Source organism: Caretta caretta, chromosome 4 (assembly GCF_965140235.1).
Source record: "Caretta caretta isolate rCarCar2 chromosome 4, rCarCar1.hap1, whole genome shotgun sequence".
NCBI classification, from domain to species: domain Eukaryota; kingdom Metazoa; phylum Chordata; order Testudines; family Cheloniidae; genus Caretta; species Caretta caretta.
In genome coordinates, this window is record NC_134209.1 from 96,584,932 (window position 1) to 96,608,527 (window position 23,596).

Sequence of the window (23,596 nt, forward strand, 5' to 3'; positions counted from 1 at the left end):
TAAAATAAGAATCGGTTAAAATATTTAAGAGTTATCATAAGTGACAAGAAAGGACAGGGATTAAACAGATAAGGGAAGCTATCACTGTAACTGCTGATCCTGTATGTGCTGTTGTGGTAAATAGAGGACATATTTCTCCAGCAATGTCAATTCCCATAGCTTCCAATCCTGCAAACACTTATTCATGAATTTAGTGTTATGCTCATTTGTGTTTACAGGCTGAAGTAGGTAATAATTATTAGCAAGATTAGAATTGAAGTAGCAAAATAAAACAATGGTCCATCTATTCCATACCAGCAGTGGCCTATGATGGATGCTTCATATTTGACTAATGAGGCAATGCTACCTCATAGGGTAAATTCATTCCTAACCCTTGCTGATGAACCCTGAAGAATGAGAACTGCTCAGACTTAAGCTGATTCATGAGATGCTGTTTATTTATATAAATGTCTATTCATTTTGTGAATCTCACTGATTCGCCATTGTGTTATTCCAGTTTTACATATGTGTAAGTCCTTTGATTTCAATGGTGTTACAACAAGAAAAAGCTGGAACATCGCTGTGATGAGTCAGACTCAGAGATTGCTGAAGGCCAGATTCTGCATTGAGAACGTCATGCACTAACTTCTGAAACTTGGCAGACACCCTTTGACTTCAATGGAGATCCACCCACATGCTCCTCAATGCAGGATAATGACCTAAATGTCATTCTTTCTGACTATTTGCCAAGGGAACTAAATGTCCATGACTGTCTGGATTTTTTTCTCAATTTTATGCTTACGTATTTTTCAGAGAGTGTTGGTCTTGAATAAATGGAAAGTTATACAATTAAATTTGTAGATTAAAAATGCAATTATAGGCACACATTGGACTGCACATTCTTTTAACTTTACGTCCCATAACTCCAAATGAAGATGATGAGGATAATTGTCACATCAGGGTCTGTAAACTGATTGTTCTTGAGAGAGACAATTAATGTGACAAAGCAAGAAAGAATTATCAAGAAGTAGATGAAAGCATGATCAAAGAACAAGCAGAAAAAATAAACATTTTTCCAGACTATTTTTTCATGAGATCAAACTTTTTTTTCAAATTCTCACTGAAACAAAAGAAAAAATACTTTACATTTTTCAGTTTAAAAAAAATCCAAATCTCGATTTCATGTTTCTTGTCGTAACAAAACCACCTATTATGGTGTAACACTAACATGAATAATATACAATGTGCCCATCTAATGGTAATGTTTAGTATTGCAAATGTTTTGTGTTGCTCTGGTTGGTTATGTCAATAACGTAACAAGGTCCTGCAATGATGTTGACACTGTTAGAGCATTAAAGAAATTAGACTAGTTCTTATTGGAACCAGTGTGAGAATGTGCATTTGACATTGCACGCTGCAGGTTCACAGTAGCAAACTGCAGGGTTAATTTAGTCTTCCAAAACAGAAAATAAACCTAACCAAATTAACCCTACACTTTGCTACTGTGAACCTGCAGCGTGCAATGTCAAACATACATTCTCAGACTGGTTCCAATAAGAACCAGTCTAATTTCTTATATATTTATTATTGCAGTTGAGTTATACAAGTATCAGATTTTACGCTGAAAACATATGATAAAAAAGTAATTATCTTCCCCATTTTTTGAAAACTGAACAGTTTGTACTTTTAGAAAGAAACCTAAGCATTTACAATGGAATAAAATGTTTTTCAAAGATCATGTAGTTGCTTTCCTCCTTTTTATTATATCCTCTCTGTTGAATTCTTTAGGCATCATTTTAATAAATACATTTTATATGTTGCTTTGAATATTGCTATGACAGTGCACTTTTTCACTCAATTGCATAAAGTATCTATGCTGTTTCATTTTCATCCTCTTCCCTCGCCTTTAGTTCTTTTCCTCTGCATTCCACCAAAACATGACCTTCTGTGTTTCAGGAATCAAGGTTTTAGAAACTCCAACCTCTAGGTCTTTGGTTAAGGGTCCTAAATGGGGGCTATACTTTGTTTTCTATCACTTGCATGCAGTAGTATCCCTATCAGTGTTATGGTGGTTGAACCACTACAATGGCAGATTGGTCTTTTTCTGAATATTGCTAATGAAAAATGATAAGCCTATCCTTTCGCGTATGTAATAAATTCATGATTTACAGTAATGGTGTATCATGTCCAATTTTTTTAAAGGTCCTCCTGGGCCCAAAGGAGAGAAAGGTGATAAAGGTGTCAGAGGAGATCAAGGCGTAGAAGGAGTTCATGGGCTAAGAGGTACGTTGGCTGTCATATAATGAATAATCCTGGGAACAAGGTGCACGTACTGGATACTCAATAAAGTCACGCTTATGATCATGTGAAGTCCCAGGTAAAAGGTTAATTGTTGAAATCTAAACCCTATCGTACAGAAAAGATTTGCTTTAAATTCAGAAAATATGAACTATTCTATATGGATTTAGTTCAGATTAGCTTGCTGAACAATCTTCCCAGATGCCTAATAACTGGTGCAACCAGCTTGATAACTGTATGTTGGTGGTATCTATCGCATATTGAACACTTGACTTTACTTATTTTTTTTGTCTTAGATGAAGATAAATCGTTTCATTTTAAAACCACAAAAACAAACAAAAATCGCCAATAGGCTACATCTTGTGTGTGTGTGTGCGCGTGTGTGTTTTAAAAGAAAACCCAACAGATTCGGAGAAATACACTACATAAATATCAGACAGACTCTAGCTGGATTCTATTTCTCTAGTGATGTACTGGAATAGATCTGTTTCAACTCACTGGATGTGAATTTAAATGCTGAGTAGAATACAAATTCACTTTCACCTTTGCTGTCAGCAACTGTATGTAGTTTATTTGGAGCAAGTCTTGGTTTTTACCATTTTTCTATATGTTTTATTTGCTAAAATCTATAGCATAATTAATAAACTTTAGAAATTAAAGAAGATAAAGGGAAATATTATTTCCTTCTAAAAGAATAAGAGAAGACAGTGAGTAAAATAATTGGCTCTTAATTCCTCATAAGTATCACAAAAACCCAGGTAGTGTTTCAAAGCAAGGACTGTATACAGGACGATGTGTTTTTTACTTTGCATATCATCTCATGAAGCTAGAAAAAGCCCAAATATGTAGAACTACATTATTTTCATCATCTTTGATTACGTAAATCTCTTTCCATCCCTGATCAATGTATTGACCAGTCCAAGTTTAATTAGTTTAAAAGTTTAAAAGCAAGAGTTTGGTTCCTGACTGTCCTTCTGATCATTTTGCTTAAGAAACTAATGCATCAGCTGAAAGCCTATCTATGGGGATTCCTTGCCCTTGAATATTCTGCCAGATTAGCTTTATCTTGAAGAGTCAGTTTACATGACTGCACATCTGTGGATCTTGACAATAGTGCATTAATGTCATGAGCAAGGGAAGTAACCAGTATTATATCAAAGTCCACAACCTTTGCTATTATCAAGGCTCTGTCAGCATTTCCATTATAAACTACTATCATCAAAGCTGTATAACTCAACCATAAAAGGTCATTCTGGATGACAACTTGCAAATGGTTTCATTTTGGGAGCATCTTTTTCAGCTGTTCCTAAACTTTACGTTTGCAAAATGAAAAGCACCAATATTTTACCTTTTGTTGTTGTTTGTTTTGGTTTGTTTTTTTGGAAGATGAGGGGCAAGGCAAAAGAGATTCTTGTAAATGAAGTGTGAAAATGAACTTTTTAAGTCTCTTAGATTGCACTGATCACACAGATTGGCCTTGGCTTAATTTGGAAAACCACAGAAACAACTACAAATGATACAAAAAGTGTCTTCTGATTATTTTCAACAATAATGTTTCCCAGAGTACTAACTCTGAATACCTGCCTACTTGACCCATCTACTTTAACAATTACAGTAACTTGTTATATGAATGATGTAACAGTAATAATCTATGATTTTCAGTGATGTTAATGGGAGGTCTGCACATGGCTCAAGCATGGTTTATGACTGTATATGTTTACGTGTCAGAGCATGAAAACACCAGTACATTGAAAACTCTCCTACTCCATCTGTACAGTACCTAGCACATTGGGGCCCCATTCTTGGATGGTCCTAAAGCACTACTGTAATAAACATAATTTATAATAGTAGTGTTAAAACCTATACCAGTGTTTAGTCCACTAGGTTGTTTTCCGTGGATGTTGACTGATTAATCTCTAACAGTATGAAGTAGTTTTATCTCTGGCATTTGTAAAAATTGACTTCATTTAAGGAAGACAAAGAGGGAGGATCATTTGAAATTATGGAAGGAAGCAGAGGCAGATACATCATTAACAAGGCAAAAGCAGCTAAAGTCTGTGGATCTTGTATTAATAGGAAGTCCTAGATCTCTTAAAAACTATGGAGCAGGTCATCAGAAAGTGTAAATTTATATAATACTCTGATGTTTTATAGAGCTATGTTGATTTACACCAGCTGCGAATTTGGACCTATGTATTTATTCTGTAAAATGTATTATGAAATCAAGGGTCAGAACCTTCACTGAAGTTAACTGGCTTAGCATTATTGACTTCAATGCAACTACACAATTTATACCAGCTGAGCATATGGACCTTGATAGTAACAGCTGAAGAATGTATAATGTGGGAATGATGTAACTACATTTCTGAAATATCTACCAAGACCAAAACTATTTTCTCTGAAAAAGGAATAAAGGAAATTTAAAATCGGTTCATCTTGTATGCTCTAGCCATTAGGAAGAAAAAAATAATCTTTTCTAGCTATGAAAAACAGGAAATTAAGTTCAGTTAAAACTCACACACCAGTTAACTAACTAGGAACCTATAGTCTAACTTAGTTTGTTAATGAAATCTGCCAGAAACGGGGAGAGCTGGATCTCAGGAACCCATCCTAAACTAAGGTAATCAGGAGACAGTAGAGCTACAAGTTTTTGCAATGTTGAAGAACACAGAGCCAAACAGAAGGAACTCTATATATTTTCCATATATAATTGGGGGAAGAGGGGAGTAATCTGGTGGTTTGCACAGGTAAAAAACACTAGAGAAGAAGGAAGTCATGGAAACAAACATGGCCGTAAACGAATAACCAGAAATGGCTATAACGCTGTCTGAAATAGCAGGCAAGTCTGATATGGCTACTATTCTGACTGGAATATACAAAACAGTGAAGGCCTTAAAGAAATTGTCCACAAACCAGGAGTGATGACCAAACGTTAACGTTTTCTTTTGCTGAATGAATGTGATTATTAAAATATTCTATTAGGCATTAATTTAGAGACACTTAAGAGATATTATTATTATTGTTTAAAACAAATTATAAAGGGAGGGACAGAGGTTGAGAAAGCTTTTCTTAAATGTAGAATCAGAATATTAAAATGCAGAAAAATGATAAGTGCATAATGTTGGGAAAACCCTTCAGTGTCTGAAGGACTTGAATCCCTTCAGCAGAGTTTCTTTGGGTATTAATATGGGAATTAATACAATATAATTATCTGATAAGATATTGGACTGTGTACTTTTTCACAGCACATCCATCTCTCTTAAGCTCTAGTGATGAAAGTATGCTATCTAGCCTTTGACAATAAGGCCTGATCAAAGTCCATTATAGTAAATGGAAAGAATTACGGTAGAGTTACAGATCCAAGGAATTACAGACCAGTCAATTTAACTTCAGTAGCTGAAAAGATAATGCAGCAAATCATTAAGCAATTAATTTACAAACACTGAGATGATAATAAGGTGATAAATAACAGTCAGCATGGATTTGTCAAGAACAAATCATATCAAACCAGCCTGTTAGCTTTCTCTGACAGTGTATCAAGCCTTGTAGACGGGGTGGGGGAAAGCATTAGACATGGTATATCTTGACTTTAGTAAGTCTTCTGATACTGTCTCGCATGACCTTCTCATAAACAAACTAGGAAATACAACCTAGATGGAGTTACTATAAGATGGGTGCATAACTCAATGGAAAACCTTTCCCAGAGAGTAGATATCAGTGGTTCACAGTTGAGCTGGAAGGTGTCAAGGTTCCTTCCCCACTCTGAACTCTAGGGTACAGATGTGGGGACCTGCAGGAAAATCTCCTAAACTTACTTTCACCAGCTTAGGTTAAAACTTCCCCAAGGTACAGATTATTTTACCCTTTGCCCTTGGACTTCCATTGCCACCACCAAACTTTTATCTGGGTTTATTTTTATTAGGAAAGCGTTGTTTGGAAATGTCTTTCCCCAAAAAAATCCTCCCAACCCTTGCACCCCACTTCCTGGGGAAGGTTTGGTTAAAATCCTCACCAATTTGCACAGATGACCACAGACCCAAACCCTTGGATCTTAACAACAATGAAAAAGCATTCAGTTTCTGAAAAGAAGGATTTTAATAGAAGTAGTAAAAAGTAAAAAAGAATCACCTCTGTAAAATCAGGATGGTAAATACCTTACAGGGTAATTAGATTCAAAACATAGAGAATCCCTCTAGGCAAAACCTTAAGTTACAAAAAGACACACAGACAGAAATATCCATTCTATTCAGCACAACTTAATTTCTCAGCCATTTAAAGAAATCATAATCTAACACATATCTAGCTAGATTACTTACTAAATTGTAAGACTCCATTCCTGTTCTGTCCCCAGCAAAAGCATCATACAGACAGACTCTTTGTTTTTCCCTCCCCCCGGATTTTGAAAGTATCTTGTCTCCTCATTGGTCATTTTGGTAAGATGCCAGCGAGGTTATCCTAGCTTCTTAATCCTTTACAGGTGAGAGGATTTTTCCTCTGGCCAGGAGGGATTTTAAAGGGGTTTACCCTTCCCTTTATATTTATGACAGAAGGGCATAGCCAGTGGCGTCCCATAGGGATCAGTTCTGGGTCTGGTTCGTTCAATATCTTCATCAATGATTTAGATAATAGCCTAGAGAGTATACAACAGTGATTTTGATCTGTAATATTCAGACTTGCACTAATTCATTTCTCTGGTTTTGCTAGGTTTTCCTGGAGCCAAAGGGGAAGTTGGACAACAAGGTCGTCCTGGAAATCCTGGACAAAAAGGATCAAAGGGAATTCCAGGTATAGTGATTATAGCAAGCAATTAATAGCAATATAGACAAGACATTCAAGTTGAGGTATTTGTCCTGACTGGATTTAAAATGATCCCAGCAGAATTCTTTGATAAGATCAGACCTGATCATTCATCTCAAAAATATCTCTCTCCTCAGGATGGATGGCAAAGCTTAAGTAACTATGGCCCTCAATTGCACAATGCTTTCCCCTCCTCTAGTCAGCTATAAAATATAAAGTACTATAAAAAGAAAGATCAAGGGGCATACTACAGCCCTGAGCCATCTGATTTACACCACTCTGGCAGCACAAAGTGGGTAGAAGGCCAACTTAAACAGCTGTTTGGGGATTCCCTCAATGTAGGACCCCTGTACGATAACTAACCCCTTCTTGACATTTGTATAAGGGGCACATCAGTGACCCTGCTTTGGTTTGGAAGGGGTTAAAGGGCTGCCCCGGGGAGCCAATCACAAGCAGACTTGAGGCAGCCAATCAGGGCCTGACTGGGTCAATATAAGAAGGGCTCCTGGGGAGAAGGAAATCAGTCTTGCTGTAGCAGTGGAATAAGAAGGACCTAGCTGTCTAGTGGAGACAGGGATACCTGGGAGACAGGGATACTGAGAAAGGGCAGGCTGAGCTGGGGAGCTCTGGCCTGGTGACCTCCCGGGCTGAGGTCTTGCAGCAAAGCCTGAGGAGGTACTCGGGCTGCAGGGAAGCAGCCAGACCAAGAAAATGCAGCAAGTCGATGAGTGGCAATTTCAGACTGCAGTTTGCCCCTGAGAGAAGGGGCAATTTCAGACTGCTGTTTGCCCCTAGATGATGACTGGCAGTAGCCACTGAGGCAAGGTGGTATAAGGGGGTTGGGGTTCCCCTGGGAGGGGAGACCCAGTGTGTGGGAGGGCAGCATCCCAAGGTAAGGAACTCTGAGGTCCAGGAGGCACACGGGGCCAGAGGTGGTGGAGACAACAGGGCAGGTAACTGAGGGTAAGAAACCAGCCAGAGGAGGGCGCTGCTGAGCTGGACGAGCTAATTCCCGGAATGACCAGCAGGAGGCACCACTCTGGTGAGTGCTCTGCCTTACTACATGTAGACAATTATGATAAATTAGGTACTGTTTCCTTTACACCACAACAAGTCACTTTATATAAGAAATGACAAATAGCACAGTGAAGGAAAGGGACATTATAGAAAAGGGGAAAGAGAGTTACAAAAGAATGAAGAGGGAGAAAGAAAAGAGCCACATAAAAAGGAAACACAAAGAATCAGAACTATTTTTTATTTTATTTTAATTTTTTGGAAGCTGAGTACTTTTTTATTTGTACATAAAACTATATGCACTAGTACACTAAATACTAATGCAAGCCATTATCATATGGACTTAGTTGAGAATGCTGCTCCATAAATACATGTACATGGAGCCAACAGGAAGGTTGCTGAGTGTTCATCATTTCTGAAAATCAAGTCACTTATTTCGGTATCTAGAAAGGATTTAGGAGGCTAACTGCAGGTTCCGATTTTTGCACTTCTCAAGTAGGCATTTTTTGACCACAAGTTCACTGGAAATGTGGCTAGTGTTATCCACAGTTATGCATTTATTTTGAGGGATTTTTTTTGGTCACAATGTTATTTTGAATGAATTTTTATCTTTAAATTTAATTTTCTTAACATGCAGTACCAATATTCACAAATAGCTTCCCTGTTCCTGAGAAGTTTTACACGTAAATTAAATCATTGTAGAAACTTCAGGAAAATCAAACCCAGAAGAAACCAAATCACTATTGTACACTAAGGATAATCCCAAAAACTGAAATTGCTCTGTCAGTGGTAGGGTTTGGATGCTTGGCCTGAGAGCTCCCCTCCCTAAGGAAAAAAAAAAACATCTTTTTTCTTCAGATGTTGTGGATGCTGTGGGTAGAGTGAAAGGGAGAGATGTACTCCAATGTAGCTTTACCTGGGTTGCAAACCAAAGTTATCTCCATCAGTGTAAGTCACTATTTTACATCAGTACATCATGTCTGGTTTTTCACTGGTCTAGAAAGTCTGAGTCTACAAACAGCCGGAAAAAAATATCTAAGGTATGAACCATCCATTCAGCCTAATGAGGTATTACTGTAGAAACTTACTGCCATGTCAAGCTCCTCTGCAACCATGTGAGCAGAAGACTCAATTGGGGGTGGTGTGGGAGAGCTTTTGATGCCACTAACCAGTGACAGTGACTCTGCTGTGGAGGTACAGTCTTTTGCACCCTCAGAGTCTTTTGCATAGGTGGGTGACCGTTAAGTCCTCCTTCTCTGGGACTGACTGAAACCTGTCTAAAGAGAAGCAATGGTAGTCTGGGAAAGGAGGGAGCTCCAGTCTCCTCTAAGAGGATTCGTGGTAATATCCCGATAGCTGTGCAGAGAGCTTTTCCTGGTGGAACGGGGGCCATACGGGCCCACAGCAAGTGCTATATGGGGATGTACCTAGGGCACCAGATTGACTTACTCAAGTCCTGAGAGCTGGTAAAAAAGTCCCTTTCAGAAACCTCCCTTGTTTGACCCTCTCAATGAATTTTTCACATAAATATTGTTACTAATACAGGTCTTTTTTATCTTCTCCACACACACAACTGATTTAGGGCCAAAAGGGGAGAAAGGAGACAAAAGCGGAAGTAGCAGCACCATTGCAATATGTAAGTAACACTTAAATAGTTATTTGATTTAAAGAGCATGTATTTTTCTGTTTTTTTCTCTTTACTTAACTTGGTAAGTGTTCTTGTAAGAAAAAAACGTGCCGCTGGGCTTAATGTGGGCAGGCAATATGCAGGCTTCTACATGCAAAGCTCTGGCTCTATAACGTAGTCCTGACCTACAGTGACTCCATTAATCCAGTACCGACCCTTTCTGGAACAAAAAAATGTCAAAAAGTGTGTCAAACTGTTTTGTGGCTTTAGTCATATGGATATCCACCAAGATCTACACTCGGAACGCTGAGCTCCATTCAGTTGGAGCCTACATGGCAGATCTCAATGGAACTGAACACAATAGTTTATTTATTTAGTGTTCTGTGTGAAAAAAACCTTTGAGCATTGACAGAAAGATCCAACAGAAATAACTGAGAAAAATAAAATGTGATTAAGTTAAAATAACAGAAAAGCATGGAATTTTAGTCATTAGATGGTTTGGCAACTGCTGCTAAAGAGTAGGTAAGAGTGAGGACTGATGATATTGTTTCATACTAAAACCATTGATCTCTTTCTGTAAGATTCTCACATTATCCAAATTGCAAACATGCAATTTTTTTTTCACCTGGTGTTTGGGAGTTTAAACTGCACCTATGGCAGTTCTCTGGGTGGGAAATCATTGTATTTATTACCAGGCTTACATTACTTTGAACAAAGGCTCAGACTAGTATTCTGTTTGCTCTAAATAAAGTTGGTCAAATATCAAGTACAAATAATTTGCCAGATCCCACGCCATGACAGAAATGCTTCTAAATCACCTTTATAAAGTGGCCTGTCCCTGTACCATGTTGGCCCCACAGTGCCAGTTAGCGCAATCCGAAGATTAGGAGCACATGGCTATAAGGGTTTATAGAAATAATGCAATCAAATACTGAAATGAAATTACTCAAATAGAATTTTATTTAAATGCAGAAGCTTGTTTCACCAATTTCTGTTTCCTTGTAGAAAGCAAGGAGAACTACCGGCACTTTCCTTGCTGTCCATTTTTAAACAAAGATAAAATGAGATTCAGTGATAAGATTTTTTTTTTAAATCTCCAAGACAGTTTAAAATAACAAGAGAATGAGAGACATTCAGAATATAAGTTGTGGTTAGTCAAATAAGACCACACATTCCACTCAAAAGCATAAAGTTAAAGTGATTAAGAGCAATCTGTACTTCTGTTCATATTTCAGCGACTGAGAATCAAATGGTGGAATACAATCTATTTTGAAATATAACCATACTCTTGCACTGTAGTGCAAACATCAAATATAAGCTTGTAACATTGCAAAATACCTCTCACCCCCAACTGTTTCTACAAGGATTTCATTTCAAGCAGAAAGGCAATTTTAAACCTTGCTTTATTTACTCAGATTGATTACCTTTGTAAAGAATATACCCACTCAATTAACAACAAACCTCCACATCTAGCTCCTATTGACCGATTTACTGTACAGAGGATAATTCATTTATGCCATCTGGCTGGAACCTCTAACCTACAGTCTTAGTAATGGGTCTTGCCTAATTTATTTTCAGGGTCAGTATTTTCATGATGTAGATTCAGCAAGCATAGCCTTTGTTTCTCCTTGGGCTGACAGGTATGTTTCTGCACAAGAAGTCTGGAACCTCTCACCCAACTGGAAATGGAGCCTTTATAGCTAGTTAAACCAATCCACGTGTCAGCCAAGCTGTGCTCGTTGCAGGATGAGGTTGAGGGTGGGACAAAAGTACGTCACTTCTGTATTCCTCCAATCCTTGTGTTTGCAGGGAGCTAGACTGTCCGCTGGCATAAATTAGAGGAATCTTAGTACTTAATACTGTTTTAATTGACTGCTTACCCTAACATCAGCAGGGGCAATTGTGTCAGCCAGGGATCACCAGAACCCAGCTCCTCCCTGCTCTACATGTCATCTAAACTGACAGGGGTCAGAAGCAGGAGGCAACACTAGCTCCATTGTAGATAGGAATTCCACTGCTGGGATCCTGTTTGTGCCACTCTGATGGTACAAAATGTCACAGTTACAGAGTAACCTGTCCCCTTCCTAGTCTCTCTGTGTACACCCTTCATGCCTCAGGCTTTTACCTGTCTGAGGGTGGAATCACACAATTCTACTCTGAGATCAGGCCCTGGACTACAGTTCCTGGTGTATCTATAGTTCTTACCCTACAGGTCCAACTGAATTCAGACACCTGCAGTTCTTCCTTTCAAGAACCAGTGAGCAGTGGCATCTAGTGACAAAACAGCCTTCTTAAAACAAACTACAGTTTGTTTTCACAGTAGGAACAAAGTATTGAGAGAGAATTTTAAAAACAGTCTAAATGCATGTCTGTCTTACCCACTGGCTTACCATCCTCTGTCGATAACCTAGCCAGGCCTAACTTCTTCAGACACTCCCAGTGGGTTCCAGTGTCTCTCTGGCTCCCCTGAACAACTACCTCGCTCTTTCTTCAGAGTTCCTTTTTAAACTCCCCCATGGTATTCCTGGGCCATTTCCTGTCTGGGCATGTTCTCTTTACAGCTCTCAAGCGTTTGCAGTGAAATGGCTTATCTTGTTTTTTTTGTTCCCTCCTGCTTGGTTTTTTTTTTTTCCAGATAGCCCTCCAATATATTCATACATAAACAGCCCAATAACCAGGCCAACATACAATACTCATAAATTATTACAGAGCGGCTCCTAATCTGTCACACAAAGTTCACATAATGTGGTACATGATGTTGTCCTCATTTTGGTTTTGGCTTGTATAAGCACCCTGCACTCAGAACTATATGAAATTCTTAGATCTGCAAAACTGGGCTGGCAATCTCATGTGAACAGCTTTTGTCATAGACCAATCAGAAACAATCCGTAAAGACTGGAAATCTCAGGGGGACAAGCCTGTTCTTATGCAAATCCAGCCAAAGTTGATCTGGAGATTGAGAGAGATCAGACTTTGCCCATGGTATTTTGTTGCTTCCAATCTGATCTCAGCCAAAACCCATAAGTACAAAGCTAAAATAAATATTAAAAAGTTAACCAACATATCTGAAACTTCCAAAAAAAGTTCAATTCAGATTTGGAGGAAAGGTTCCTGGGGAAGGGACAGGAAAGTCCTTTAGCCATTTTTGTTTCCCCATCCTCAATGCAGGCTAATGTGTCATAAGGCTAAGAAGTGACTGTTCAGTATGACAGGGAACATTAAACAATAAACCAGAACTTGGAAGCAAGAACACTGAAAATGTAGGAGTCTAACCAAGGTCATTTGAGGAAAAAACCCCAAGAGAGAGGTGACCTCTGACGTTAACAGTAGACCTCTTACCAGATCACAAATCCAGGTGTCGCAGTCTGAGTATTAGAGTAGACCTTATAAATAAAGGGGTGGGGGAGTTGTGTGTGAGCAAAAGACCCTGAACAGATTTCATAGCAGAGGGCAGAAGCCATCAACAGAGGACAGGACAAAAATGTCAGACTAATAAAACAAAACATTATTGTAAACGCAGGATAAAACATGATACCCAAAAACTGCCAGTGAGACGTCTTATAGATCATGGGAGCGGTATAAGAACCTGAAGACAACAGAAAAATAAAACATATTGAAGATGTTACACTACAAGGAGATTTAGGGACCTCCAATATCAGGGTGTTTGTCAAAATTGAAGTAGTTTGTAATTCTGGAATCTGAACAACAGAAGGGATTCTTCTTGCCTTTTAAAGGAAAGCTTTAGTGATCACTAATTAGTTTTAAAAAAGGAGTACTTGCACCTTAGAGACTAACAAGTTTATTTGAGCATAAGCTTTCGTGAGCTACAGCTCACTTCATCAGATGCTCACAAAAACTTATGATCAAATAAATTTGTTAGTCTCTAAGGTGCCACAAGTACTCCTTTTCTTTTTGTGGATACATACTAACACGGCTGCGACTCTGAAACCTGTAATTAGTTTTAATACTTTAGATAAATAATTACTAAGAGATAGATCAGATCATAGGTAGGAAAGGGAGTGCGGAGCTGCCCTCTGTGCTTGCGTGGCCCATATAAAGGCTAGGTAGAATCCCAGTCCCTCCTTTCAGGAGAGCACAAGGACTTCTCTTTAATGTGTGGAGCAGAACAGGGGAGATAGGAGGGAGGGAGAATGGGCAGACTTCAACTGGACTCCTCATGGGTGCAGGAACCTGGCTACACAAATCTGATTGCAGGACTGGGGCCTTAGTTAGCAACAAACAGCTCACACATCAAAAAACACAATCCAGGTTTTTTTTAATCTCTGGATTTATACATATACATTGGGGGAGGCAGAAGGTGAGAATCATCAAGTCACAGCATTTTTGTTAACCTTTTATTTAAGCACCTGATCCTAGAATTGATCCAAATTCAAACCTCCATAGACTGCTCTGGAAGTTCTGTGCAACATCTGATTTCAGATTTGGCTGTGTGTATTTCCTTGTTTATTTTTTATGTATAGTTCAATACGAAAATATTAATAATCAAATAAAGGAAAGTATGTAATTAAAATATGGTCTAAAAGAGTTTAAATCAATTTGTTTGCAATGCAAAATGTTATCCTGAAAAATGCAATTACAACTCTGTTTACAAGTCACTAGTAACCTTTTTATTAAAATCTTTAAGAGTATGGTAATTGGATGATTTTCTTTCACAGTATGGTGGTGGGAAAAGTCACTAATTCATATCCTGCAGTTTAATGTCTGACTTGTGTCACCTCTCTGGAACATGCACTTAGAAAATCTCAAAGTATCTAATTATAGCACCTGCCTTGTTCAGTGTTTTGTGATCCATATACAGATGTCTCGACTTGCTGCGTAAAGAAATCTTCAAAAGAAAAAGGGTTTAGGGAAAGCTTAAATCAGCATCCTTTGGTTTCTTCCATGCTGTGACATTTATCTATGGAGTTAAGTCATCACACAGTAATAGCTTAGCATACAGTGTGGGCTAATTCTATATTTAGAGATGCCATGAACTAATAGAGAGAGATTCAAATACTTAGAAAAAGTTGTTGACTGATTTGAATGACTGAAGCTTATGTTTTCACAAAGGTTAACAGGAAGATCTGTGCTGTGATAGATACCAAATCCCAGTTCCATTTAAATTGTAATGGGGTAAGATGAGTAGATCCTACCTGCAGAGGGGAGCCAATTTTGGATGAGTCACCCAGTTCTTCTGAGACCTGTTTTAATGATAGAATTATAGAATATCAGAGTTGGAAGGGACCTCAGGAGGTCATCTAGTCCAACCCCCTGCTCAAAGCAGGACCAATCCCCAACTAAATCATCCCAGCCAGGGCTTTGTCAAGCCTGACCTTAAAAATATCTAAGGAAGGAGATTCCATCACCTCCCTAGGTAAAGCATTCCAGTGTTTCACCACCCTCCTAGTGAAAAAGTTTTTCCAATATCCAACCTAAACCTCCCCCACTGCAACTTGAGACCATTACTCCTTGTTCTGTCATCAGCTACGACAGAGAACAGTCTAGATCCATCCTCTTTGGAACCCCCTTTCAGGTAGTTGAAAGCAGCTATCAAATTCCCCCTCATTCTTCTCTTACGCAGACTAAACAATCCCAGTTCCCTCAGCCGCTCCTCATAAATCATGTGTTCCAGGCCCCTTATCATTTTTGTTGCCCTCCACTGTGATAGATACCAAATCCCAGTTCCATTTAAATTGTAATGGGGTAAGATGAGTAGATCCTACCTGCAGAGGGGAGCCGATTTTGGATGAGTCACCCAGTTCTTCTGAGACCTGTTTTAATGATAGAATTATAGAATATCAGAGTTGGAAGGGACCTCAGGAGGTCATCTAGTCCAACCCCCTGCTCAAAGAACAGTCTAGATCCATCCTCTTTGGAACCCCCTTTCAGGTAGTTGAAAGCAGCTATCAAATTCCCCCTCATTCTTCTCTTATGCAGACTAAACAATCCCAGTTCCCTCAGCCGCTCCTCATAAATCATGTGTTCCAGGCCCCTTATCATTTTTGTTGCCCTCCACTGGACTCTTTCCAATTTTTCCACATCCTTCTTGTAATGTGGGGCCCATTGTAGTGTAATGTCACCTTCAACTTTATTCTAGTTCATCCAGTCCACTTAGCACAACATAATCCTGGAAAGATTCCAGAACGTGCCTAAAGGAAGTGGAGTAGCAGCGCCTGTTCCCCTCCAACTTCATGTGCCTCACTCTAGAAACAAAAATCCATATGATTTCCATGAAACCAGAAATAAAGCCTAAGACTTGTGGTGATTTACAGATGTCCAGATAAAGAACTTGCTTATTGGTTGGAAGTGCTCATGGACCTTCGGGTCAGCATAAGACTGGAATTCCTCAGGTTCATTTTTCTTAGACAATGCCACAGACAGACTAGTATCCAATCTCTTCTAACCACATGGAAACCATGGGTTTCACCTGGGCTATCTCTGACCCCCATGCTCAGATGTCTCTCACATTCTGGATGGTTTGCAGTCTTGCATGAAGACTCTATACTCAAAAAAGATGACTGCTGTATACAATAGATAGCGGCCACAGGACAGATTCTCCACTGCCTTGAACTTTGTGTTGGCATTTATAGTCTAGTTCAAAACAGTCCAATATGATGCAATAACCAGGAAAAGCCTTACTAAGAAGGATCCAGTGATGTAAATGCAAGCAAAAACCTTGAGCCAAGTCATCAGTTAGTTACAATTGAACTGTACTAGATAATATCTAAAAAGAAATTGGAGCAAGTGTAAGAGAATTAGATATGGAATGGCCAGCTAAGCATGTTTGTAACAATGGGGACATAGGTTAATGAATCTGCAGCCAGCATTTTAAAGAGACTGTGTCACTTTAAGATTGAAATAGAAACTGATCACAGGTAACTACTCTATGGGCCTGATTCTCCTGTGTTATAAAGCATTGGGTACAATGGGAATAACTATTACTGGAGATTTAACAGTGTAAGCAAGGGGAGAATCTGGCTCTGTGACTGAACAGTGGGAGCTGATAGGCTGCATATTTGGGATTAAATAAAACAGTTGTATTTGAGGAGCGTTGCATGAGATTCCTTTTATACCATTTACATGGCATATGGCAGGTAGCCTACACAGTGACAGTTTACATGCACAGTGTGGCTGACACTAAGGCAGGCTCCTGGCCTCTCCTGGCCCCACACCACTCCTGGAAGCAGCTAGTGCTTGCAGAGCAGGGCAGGGGTGCGTTGGCCCCTTCCGGGAGCGGCATGGTGATGGGGTAGGCAGGCAGCCTGCCTTAGCATCAGCCACGCTGTGCTGCTGACCAGGAGTCACCGGAGGTAAGTGCCTGAGCCCCCTCCTGAAGCCAGCACCCTGAAACCCCTCCTGCACCCCATGCCACAGCCCTGAGCCCCCTCCCAGAGACAGCAGCCCATACCCGCTCCTGCATCCCAAACCCAGAGCCAGCACTCCCACCCCCTCCTGCACCCCAATACTCTGGCCCAGCCCTGACCCCCCTCCCAGAGCAAGCACCCCAGACCTCCTCCTGCACCCCAATACCCTGCCCCAACCCTGACCCCCCTGTCCCAGACCCATCCCCCTGTACCTTTTGCACCCTAACACTTTGCTCCAGCCCAGAGCCCACACCCCGCACTCCCCGCCCACACCCCAACACTCTGCCCCAGCCCACAGCCCCCTCCAGCACCCAAACTTCCTCCCAGAGCTTGCACCCCTCACCCCCTCCTGCCCCACTCCCACCTACCCCAGGCTCAGACCAGAGCCCCTCCTACACTGCGAAACCCTCAGCTCCAGCCCAGAGCCCACACCCCCTCCTGGTGAAAGTGAGTGAGAGTGGGGGTGGGGGATGGAGTAAGTGGGGTGGGCCTTTGGGGAAGGGGCGGGGCCTTGTAGAAGGGGCAGGGTAGATCTTGGGTTGCCCTTAAATTCAAAAAGTGATCTTGGACGTAAAAAGGTTGGAGACCACTGGTTTACATTATGTCTACCTTTAAGCAGTATTATCAATCTCTCATTTTTCTGAGCTGAACGGATTTATGGCGCACATGCTTCTATCTTTTATGAGTAGATTGGAATATGAGATGAACCATGCTGCAAATACCCCTCCTTAACGGCATGCTAAAGATAGATGAATAGGCCCACAATGCTTCATAGTAAAATAATAATTCATTTTGGTTGAGTTAATGAGGTGGTTTCATAAAACAGATGAATTATCCTCAAGATGATGTTCTGAGATTCCAAAGAAGTCATCTCCGGCAAAAACATTTTTTTCTATAGTGTTTCTAAAAAAAAATCCAGCTAAGACAAACGCAGAACATATAGTAAATAGAAGGTCCCCAGTACTCTTCACTGTTACTTGAAAGTATTAATCCTAACATTAAAGAACAAGCACTGTGTGTTAAATAAATAATAAAAAAACTCCTAGCATTAATGCTCATATGAGGATCACTCTCAGCTTTGGCAGTGTCATATCATGCAGTAAGTGAGGCAGTGTCTCAGGAGGTAGCTATTCAGGGCTTCTAGTTCAAGACAAAAATTGTGAATTCCACCTATAAGCCAGAAGGAAGCCAATGCAGATCCTGGAACACTCATGTGACATGCAGTGTGGGAGGCACTGCTTACCACAGCTGCTGCTTGCACCATCTTCAGTTTCCAGCTGGATTTAAGGTGTAGGTCTGGGTAGAATACAGTGCAGTAAGCTATCTTTGTGAGAAAAAAGCATAGATAATGGTAATAAGGTCTACATGCACAAGAGAGAGTTGCAAGAATATCGGGGGGGGGTGGTGGGAAACAGCTGTGTTGCTCTTTGCTGTTACCTGGTCTAACAGAAGTTGGGAATCTAATCAAACCTCCAAATTGTGAACACAAACACATACTTGTCATGAGAAGGGCAGAAATAATCCTTAGCAAGGGATTTTCTCTCACCTATGCATTTCACTTCTGTCTTATCTTGATTAAACCTCAACCAGTTAGCATTCTCATCTGTGCCTAGTCTCTACAAGACACTGGACAGGAGGCTAAGCTGCACCTACAGACAAAATGGAGACCAGGAGCTGGGCACCAACAGCATACTGAAAACATCATATTCCCTGTCTCCTCACTCACCCTTTGAACAGCCTCATATTGCACAAGATGGGTAGCAAAATGGAACCCAGGGAAAGCCCAAATGAGAGCATCCTGAGAGGGGGAAAAAAAGCCATTGCACAAGCCTGGTCTATGGGACTACTCAGACAGGAAGGAACAGAGCAACAATGTCCACTGGTGAATTGACAAAGCCTCATAGATCAGCAGCATCAAAGGCAGTTGACAGATCTAATAGTATGGATACTTGAACTACACCAATTGCAAGTAGCTCAACCACATACATAGTACTGTACCCAAATTAACAAAGATCATGGAAATCCATTGTAAGAAGATTAGCAAGAAGCATTTGCAATTCTACATTTTCATCGGCAAATGGTGATGTCATACTTTACACTTCTATAAGATTCCATCCAAGGACTACAAAGGCATCAATGATTCAAATTGCCCAGCAACTCATTGAGTTAGGCAAATATTATCCTTCATTTTACAGGTTTTGAAACTGAGACATAAAGAGGCTAACTGATTCCACTATGGATGTAGAAGCCCTCTACACCAACATTCCACACAAAGATGGACTACAAGCCATCAGGAACACTATCCCCGATAATGTCACGGCTAACCTGGTGGCTGAACTTTGTGACTTTGTGCTTACCCATAACTATTTCACATTTGGGGACAATGTATACCTTCAGATCAGCGGCACTGCTATGGGTACCCGCATGGCCCCACAGTATGCCAACATTTTTATGGCTGATTTAGAACAACGCTTCCTCAGCTCTCGTCCCCTAAAGCCCCTACTCTACTTGCACTATATTGATGACATCTTCATCATCTGGACCCATGGAAAAGAAGCCCTTGAGGAATTCCACCATGATTTCAACAATTTCCATCCCACCACCAACCTCAGCCTGGTCCAGTCCACACAAGAGATCCACTTCCTGGACACTACAGTGCTAATAAACAATGGTCACATAAACACCACCCTATACCGGAAACCTACTGACCGCTATTCCTACCTGCATGCCTCCAGCTTTCACCCTGACCACACCACACGATCCATCGTCTACAGCCAAGCTCTGCGATACAACCGCATTTGCTCCAACCCCTCAGACAGAGACAAACACCTACAAGATCTCTGTCAAGCTTTCTTACAACTACAATACCCACCTGCTGAAGTAAAGAAACAGATTGATAGAGCCAGAAGAGTTCCCAGAAGTTACCTACTACAGGACAGGCCTAACAAAGAAAATAACAGAACACCACTAGCCGTCACCTTCAGCCCCCAACTAAAACCCCTCCAACGCATTATTAAGGATCTACAACCTATCCTAAAGGATGACCCAACACTCTCACAAATCTTGGGAGACAGGCCAGTCCTTGCCTACAGACAGCCCCGCAACCTGAAGCAAATACTCACCAACAACCACATACCACACAACAGAATCACTAACCCAGGAACTTATCCTTGCAACAAAGCCCGTTGCCAATTGTGCCCACATATCTATTCAGGGGACACCATCACAGGGCCTAATAACATCAGCCACACTATCAGAGGCTCGTATACCTACACATCCACCAATGTGATATATGCCATCATGTGCCAGCAATGCCCCTCTGCCATGTACATTGGTCAAACTGGACAGTCTCTACGTAAAAGAATAAATGGACACAAATCAGATGTCAAGAATTATAACATTCATAAACCAGTCGGAGAACACTTCAATCTCTCTGGTCACGCAATCACAGACATGAAGGTCGCTATCTTAAAACAAAAAAACTTCAAATCCAGACTCCAGCGAGAAACTGCTGAATTGGAATTCATTTGCAAATTGGATACTATTAATTTAGGCTTAAATAGAGACTGGGAGTGGCTAAGTCATTATGCAAGGTAGCCTGTTTCCTCTTGTTTTTTCCTACCCCCCCCCCCCCCCAGATGTTCTGGTTTAACTTGGATTTAAACCTGGAGAGTGGTCAGTTTAGATGAGCTATTACCAGCAGGAGAGTGAGTTTGTGTGTGTATGGGGGTGGGGGGGATGTGAGAAAACCTTGATCTATGCAGGAAATAGCCCGACTTGATTATGTAAAGAGTTGTCACTTTGGATGGGCTAGCACCAGCAGGAGAGTGAATTTGTGGGGGGGGGCTGGAGGGTGAGAAAACCTGGATTTGTGCTGGAAATGGCCCACCTGATGATCACTTTAGATAAGCTATTACCAGCAGGACAGTGGGGTGGGAGGAGGTATTTTTTCATATTCTCTGTGTATAAATAAAGTCTGCTGCAGTTTCCACGGCATGCATCCGATGAAGTGAGCTGTAGCTCACGAAAGCTCATGCTCAAATAAATTGGTTAGTCTCTAAGGTGCCACAAGTACTCCTTTTCTTTTTGATTCCCCAGTGTCACACAGTGAATTTCAGGAGCAGTGACAGCACCCCCAACTCCTGACCTCCATGCCTGCATTCTAACTCTTTATTACATATGACTGAAACCCACTGAAATATTCCCTGTATGAATCATGGTATCAAGTTTGTATCTAATCAGACCCTACCTTTATTTTCTCCGCTCCAGCTTCCCGTATTCAACTTGTAGGAGGACATGTTCCTAATGAAGGTAGAGTGGAGATTTTTCATGCTGGCGAATGGGGTACTATCTGTGATGACCACTGGGATATTCGTGATGGAGCAGTGGTCTGTAAGAGTCTGGGGTATTCAACAGCATCTAGAATTCACAGTGGTGCCTATTTTGGACAAGGTACTCAAACGAATTTTTAAATTCATATAGTCTAGGTATCCTTTATATCTCCCCCCCATGCACCCTCCTGCCCCCGAATCACAGCTAAAGTTGGGTAGCTAAAGAACTGTTTATGGAACAGTAGCAAGATAAGATACATACAATTAATTGGATTTTCAAAGCCATGCTACTGATTTTTAGGAAAGTAAGTTAAAGGGTGCATTTAAAAAATAATGATAAAATAACTGTTTTACTAAGAGAAAAGGACAGACAAGTAGAAATTAACCATCTGTTTTATCTACAGCAGGTTAAGTAGTCAGTCCAACCCACAAGGAGTATTCTCCGAAACATGGCATTTTACTCAATGTTTTGATTATATAAATAAACTTTATAATTATAACTTATATTTAAAGTGTTTATTACAATTATATAATGCATATTGATGTGATCAGTCATATAGATAAGGTTATAATGTAATTATTGTCACAGTATCTGAGAGCCTTTCAAAGAAATCACAACCAAAATGGACCAGATTTTAAATTATTTTCTTCTCTACTGTTTCCCCCCCCCCCACCTCCACTGCCCAGGACTACTACTATTTCTCTCTCCCACCACACACACACACACACATATATACGTGATAGATATAATTTGAACAAATCCTTGTACGCCTAGGAATCTATGGGTTTTTTTTTGTGATCTTCATGATCATCACTCATGACAGCCACAGAGAGAGATCAAATCCTCAAGCTCCAAAACCCAAGCACACCACCACTTAAAATGAAGAAAATTTTCCACAGTATAGGGTCTATGACAGACTTTCTCAAATCCTGACATCACTGGTGAAAAGAAAAATATATGTTTCCAATAGTGAAGCTAAGCTTCATAGTGGGTACCAAGTGGGTCAGTCATTTCACAACCAAGGTAGTGTGCTCTGTATAAAGAAACCTAAATTAATTAGACCCATTGCAATTAATACCCAAAATTTTAGAACTATCTCCCAATCAAAGAATATTTTCCAAGTTTCTGGATTTTGGATGTCAACTTAGTTTGGTTATAGGGAAAAATAGGTGCCTTTAAATACTTTAACACACCCCATTTTACCAATTTTACTGGGATATTTATTTAATCTGTGGCATTTTAAATTAAGTCAAGTGTTATATTTAACTATGTTATACCCACCATCAGTATTCCTGGTTATTATATATAAGATGTACAAATATTTAGTTTCATGTAAGAATTATCCTTCTGAAATATATATGAGATAAATTATTCTTAACATTGCAGGTACTGGTCAAATATGGATGGATGAAGTTCTTTGTTTTGGCTATGAAACCTCTGTTGAAAATTGTATATTTAAAGGCTGGGGTGTGACAGATTGCAAACATGATGAAGATGCTGGTGTCACTTGTAAAGTTTAATTCAGCCTTCAGAGATGCATAACTCCCACTGAAGGTAATGAGCATATTATGCATATGTAATAGGTATATAAGGACAATAATAGATCTTAAATGTCAATAGTCACCTACTGCAAGCTCTCAGAGTTAGAGAGGTATGAATCTAAAAGGATATTGAAGAAACTAAGGTTCTGATTTTGTAGGCACAGAGGCTTACTGTTAAGCTTGAAAGTAGTCCTGCTGAAATAATTAGGATTCTTCACATGCTTAAAGTTAAGCACATATATGTGTGTTTGCAGGATCAGGGCATAATTTACAGTCATATAGGCTCAAAGAATACAAACTAGTGGGTCAGGACTGACCATGATGATATGTTAAGCAGCCATTTAATAGTTACGTAAATAAAACATAACTAAATGACAAGGACACTTCACTGAATTAAGGTCCTGATTCATGGAAATACACATACTTGACTATAAGCATACAAGTTCCATTGTCTTTAATGAGATAAGAATATGCTTATGTAATGTCTTAACAGAGATGCTTTTGTTAATTGAAGACTTTCATATTATTCTATTTTTATGTATTTGACTAATAAAATTAACCTGAAGACTTTTTACAACACTGTGGAATGTGCATGTTTTTCCCCTCTGTAAAATTAGCATATTTAAAGAGAAATCTTTGGTACA

The 23,596-nt window shown here is 39.9% G+C and overlaps 1 protein-coding gene across 1 annotated transcript in view; it reads left to right on the forward strand.

Annotated features, from left to right (window-relative positions):
* MSR1 (macrophage scavenger receptor 1) overlaps positions 1-22,931 on the forward strand; it is a 34,616-nt gene extending 11,685 nt beyond the window's left edge. The window contains exons 5-7 of the mRNA XM_048847023.2: positions 9,671-9,724; positions 21,343-21,531; positions 22,798-22,931. Coding sequence (XP_048702980.2) covers positions 9,671-9,724; positions 21,343-21,531; positions 22,798-22,931 — 377 coding nt within the window. The remainder of the gene's footprint in view (positions 1-9,670; positions 9,725-21,342; positions 21,532-22,797) is intronic.
* Positions 22,932-23,596: the final 665 nt, after the last annotated feature.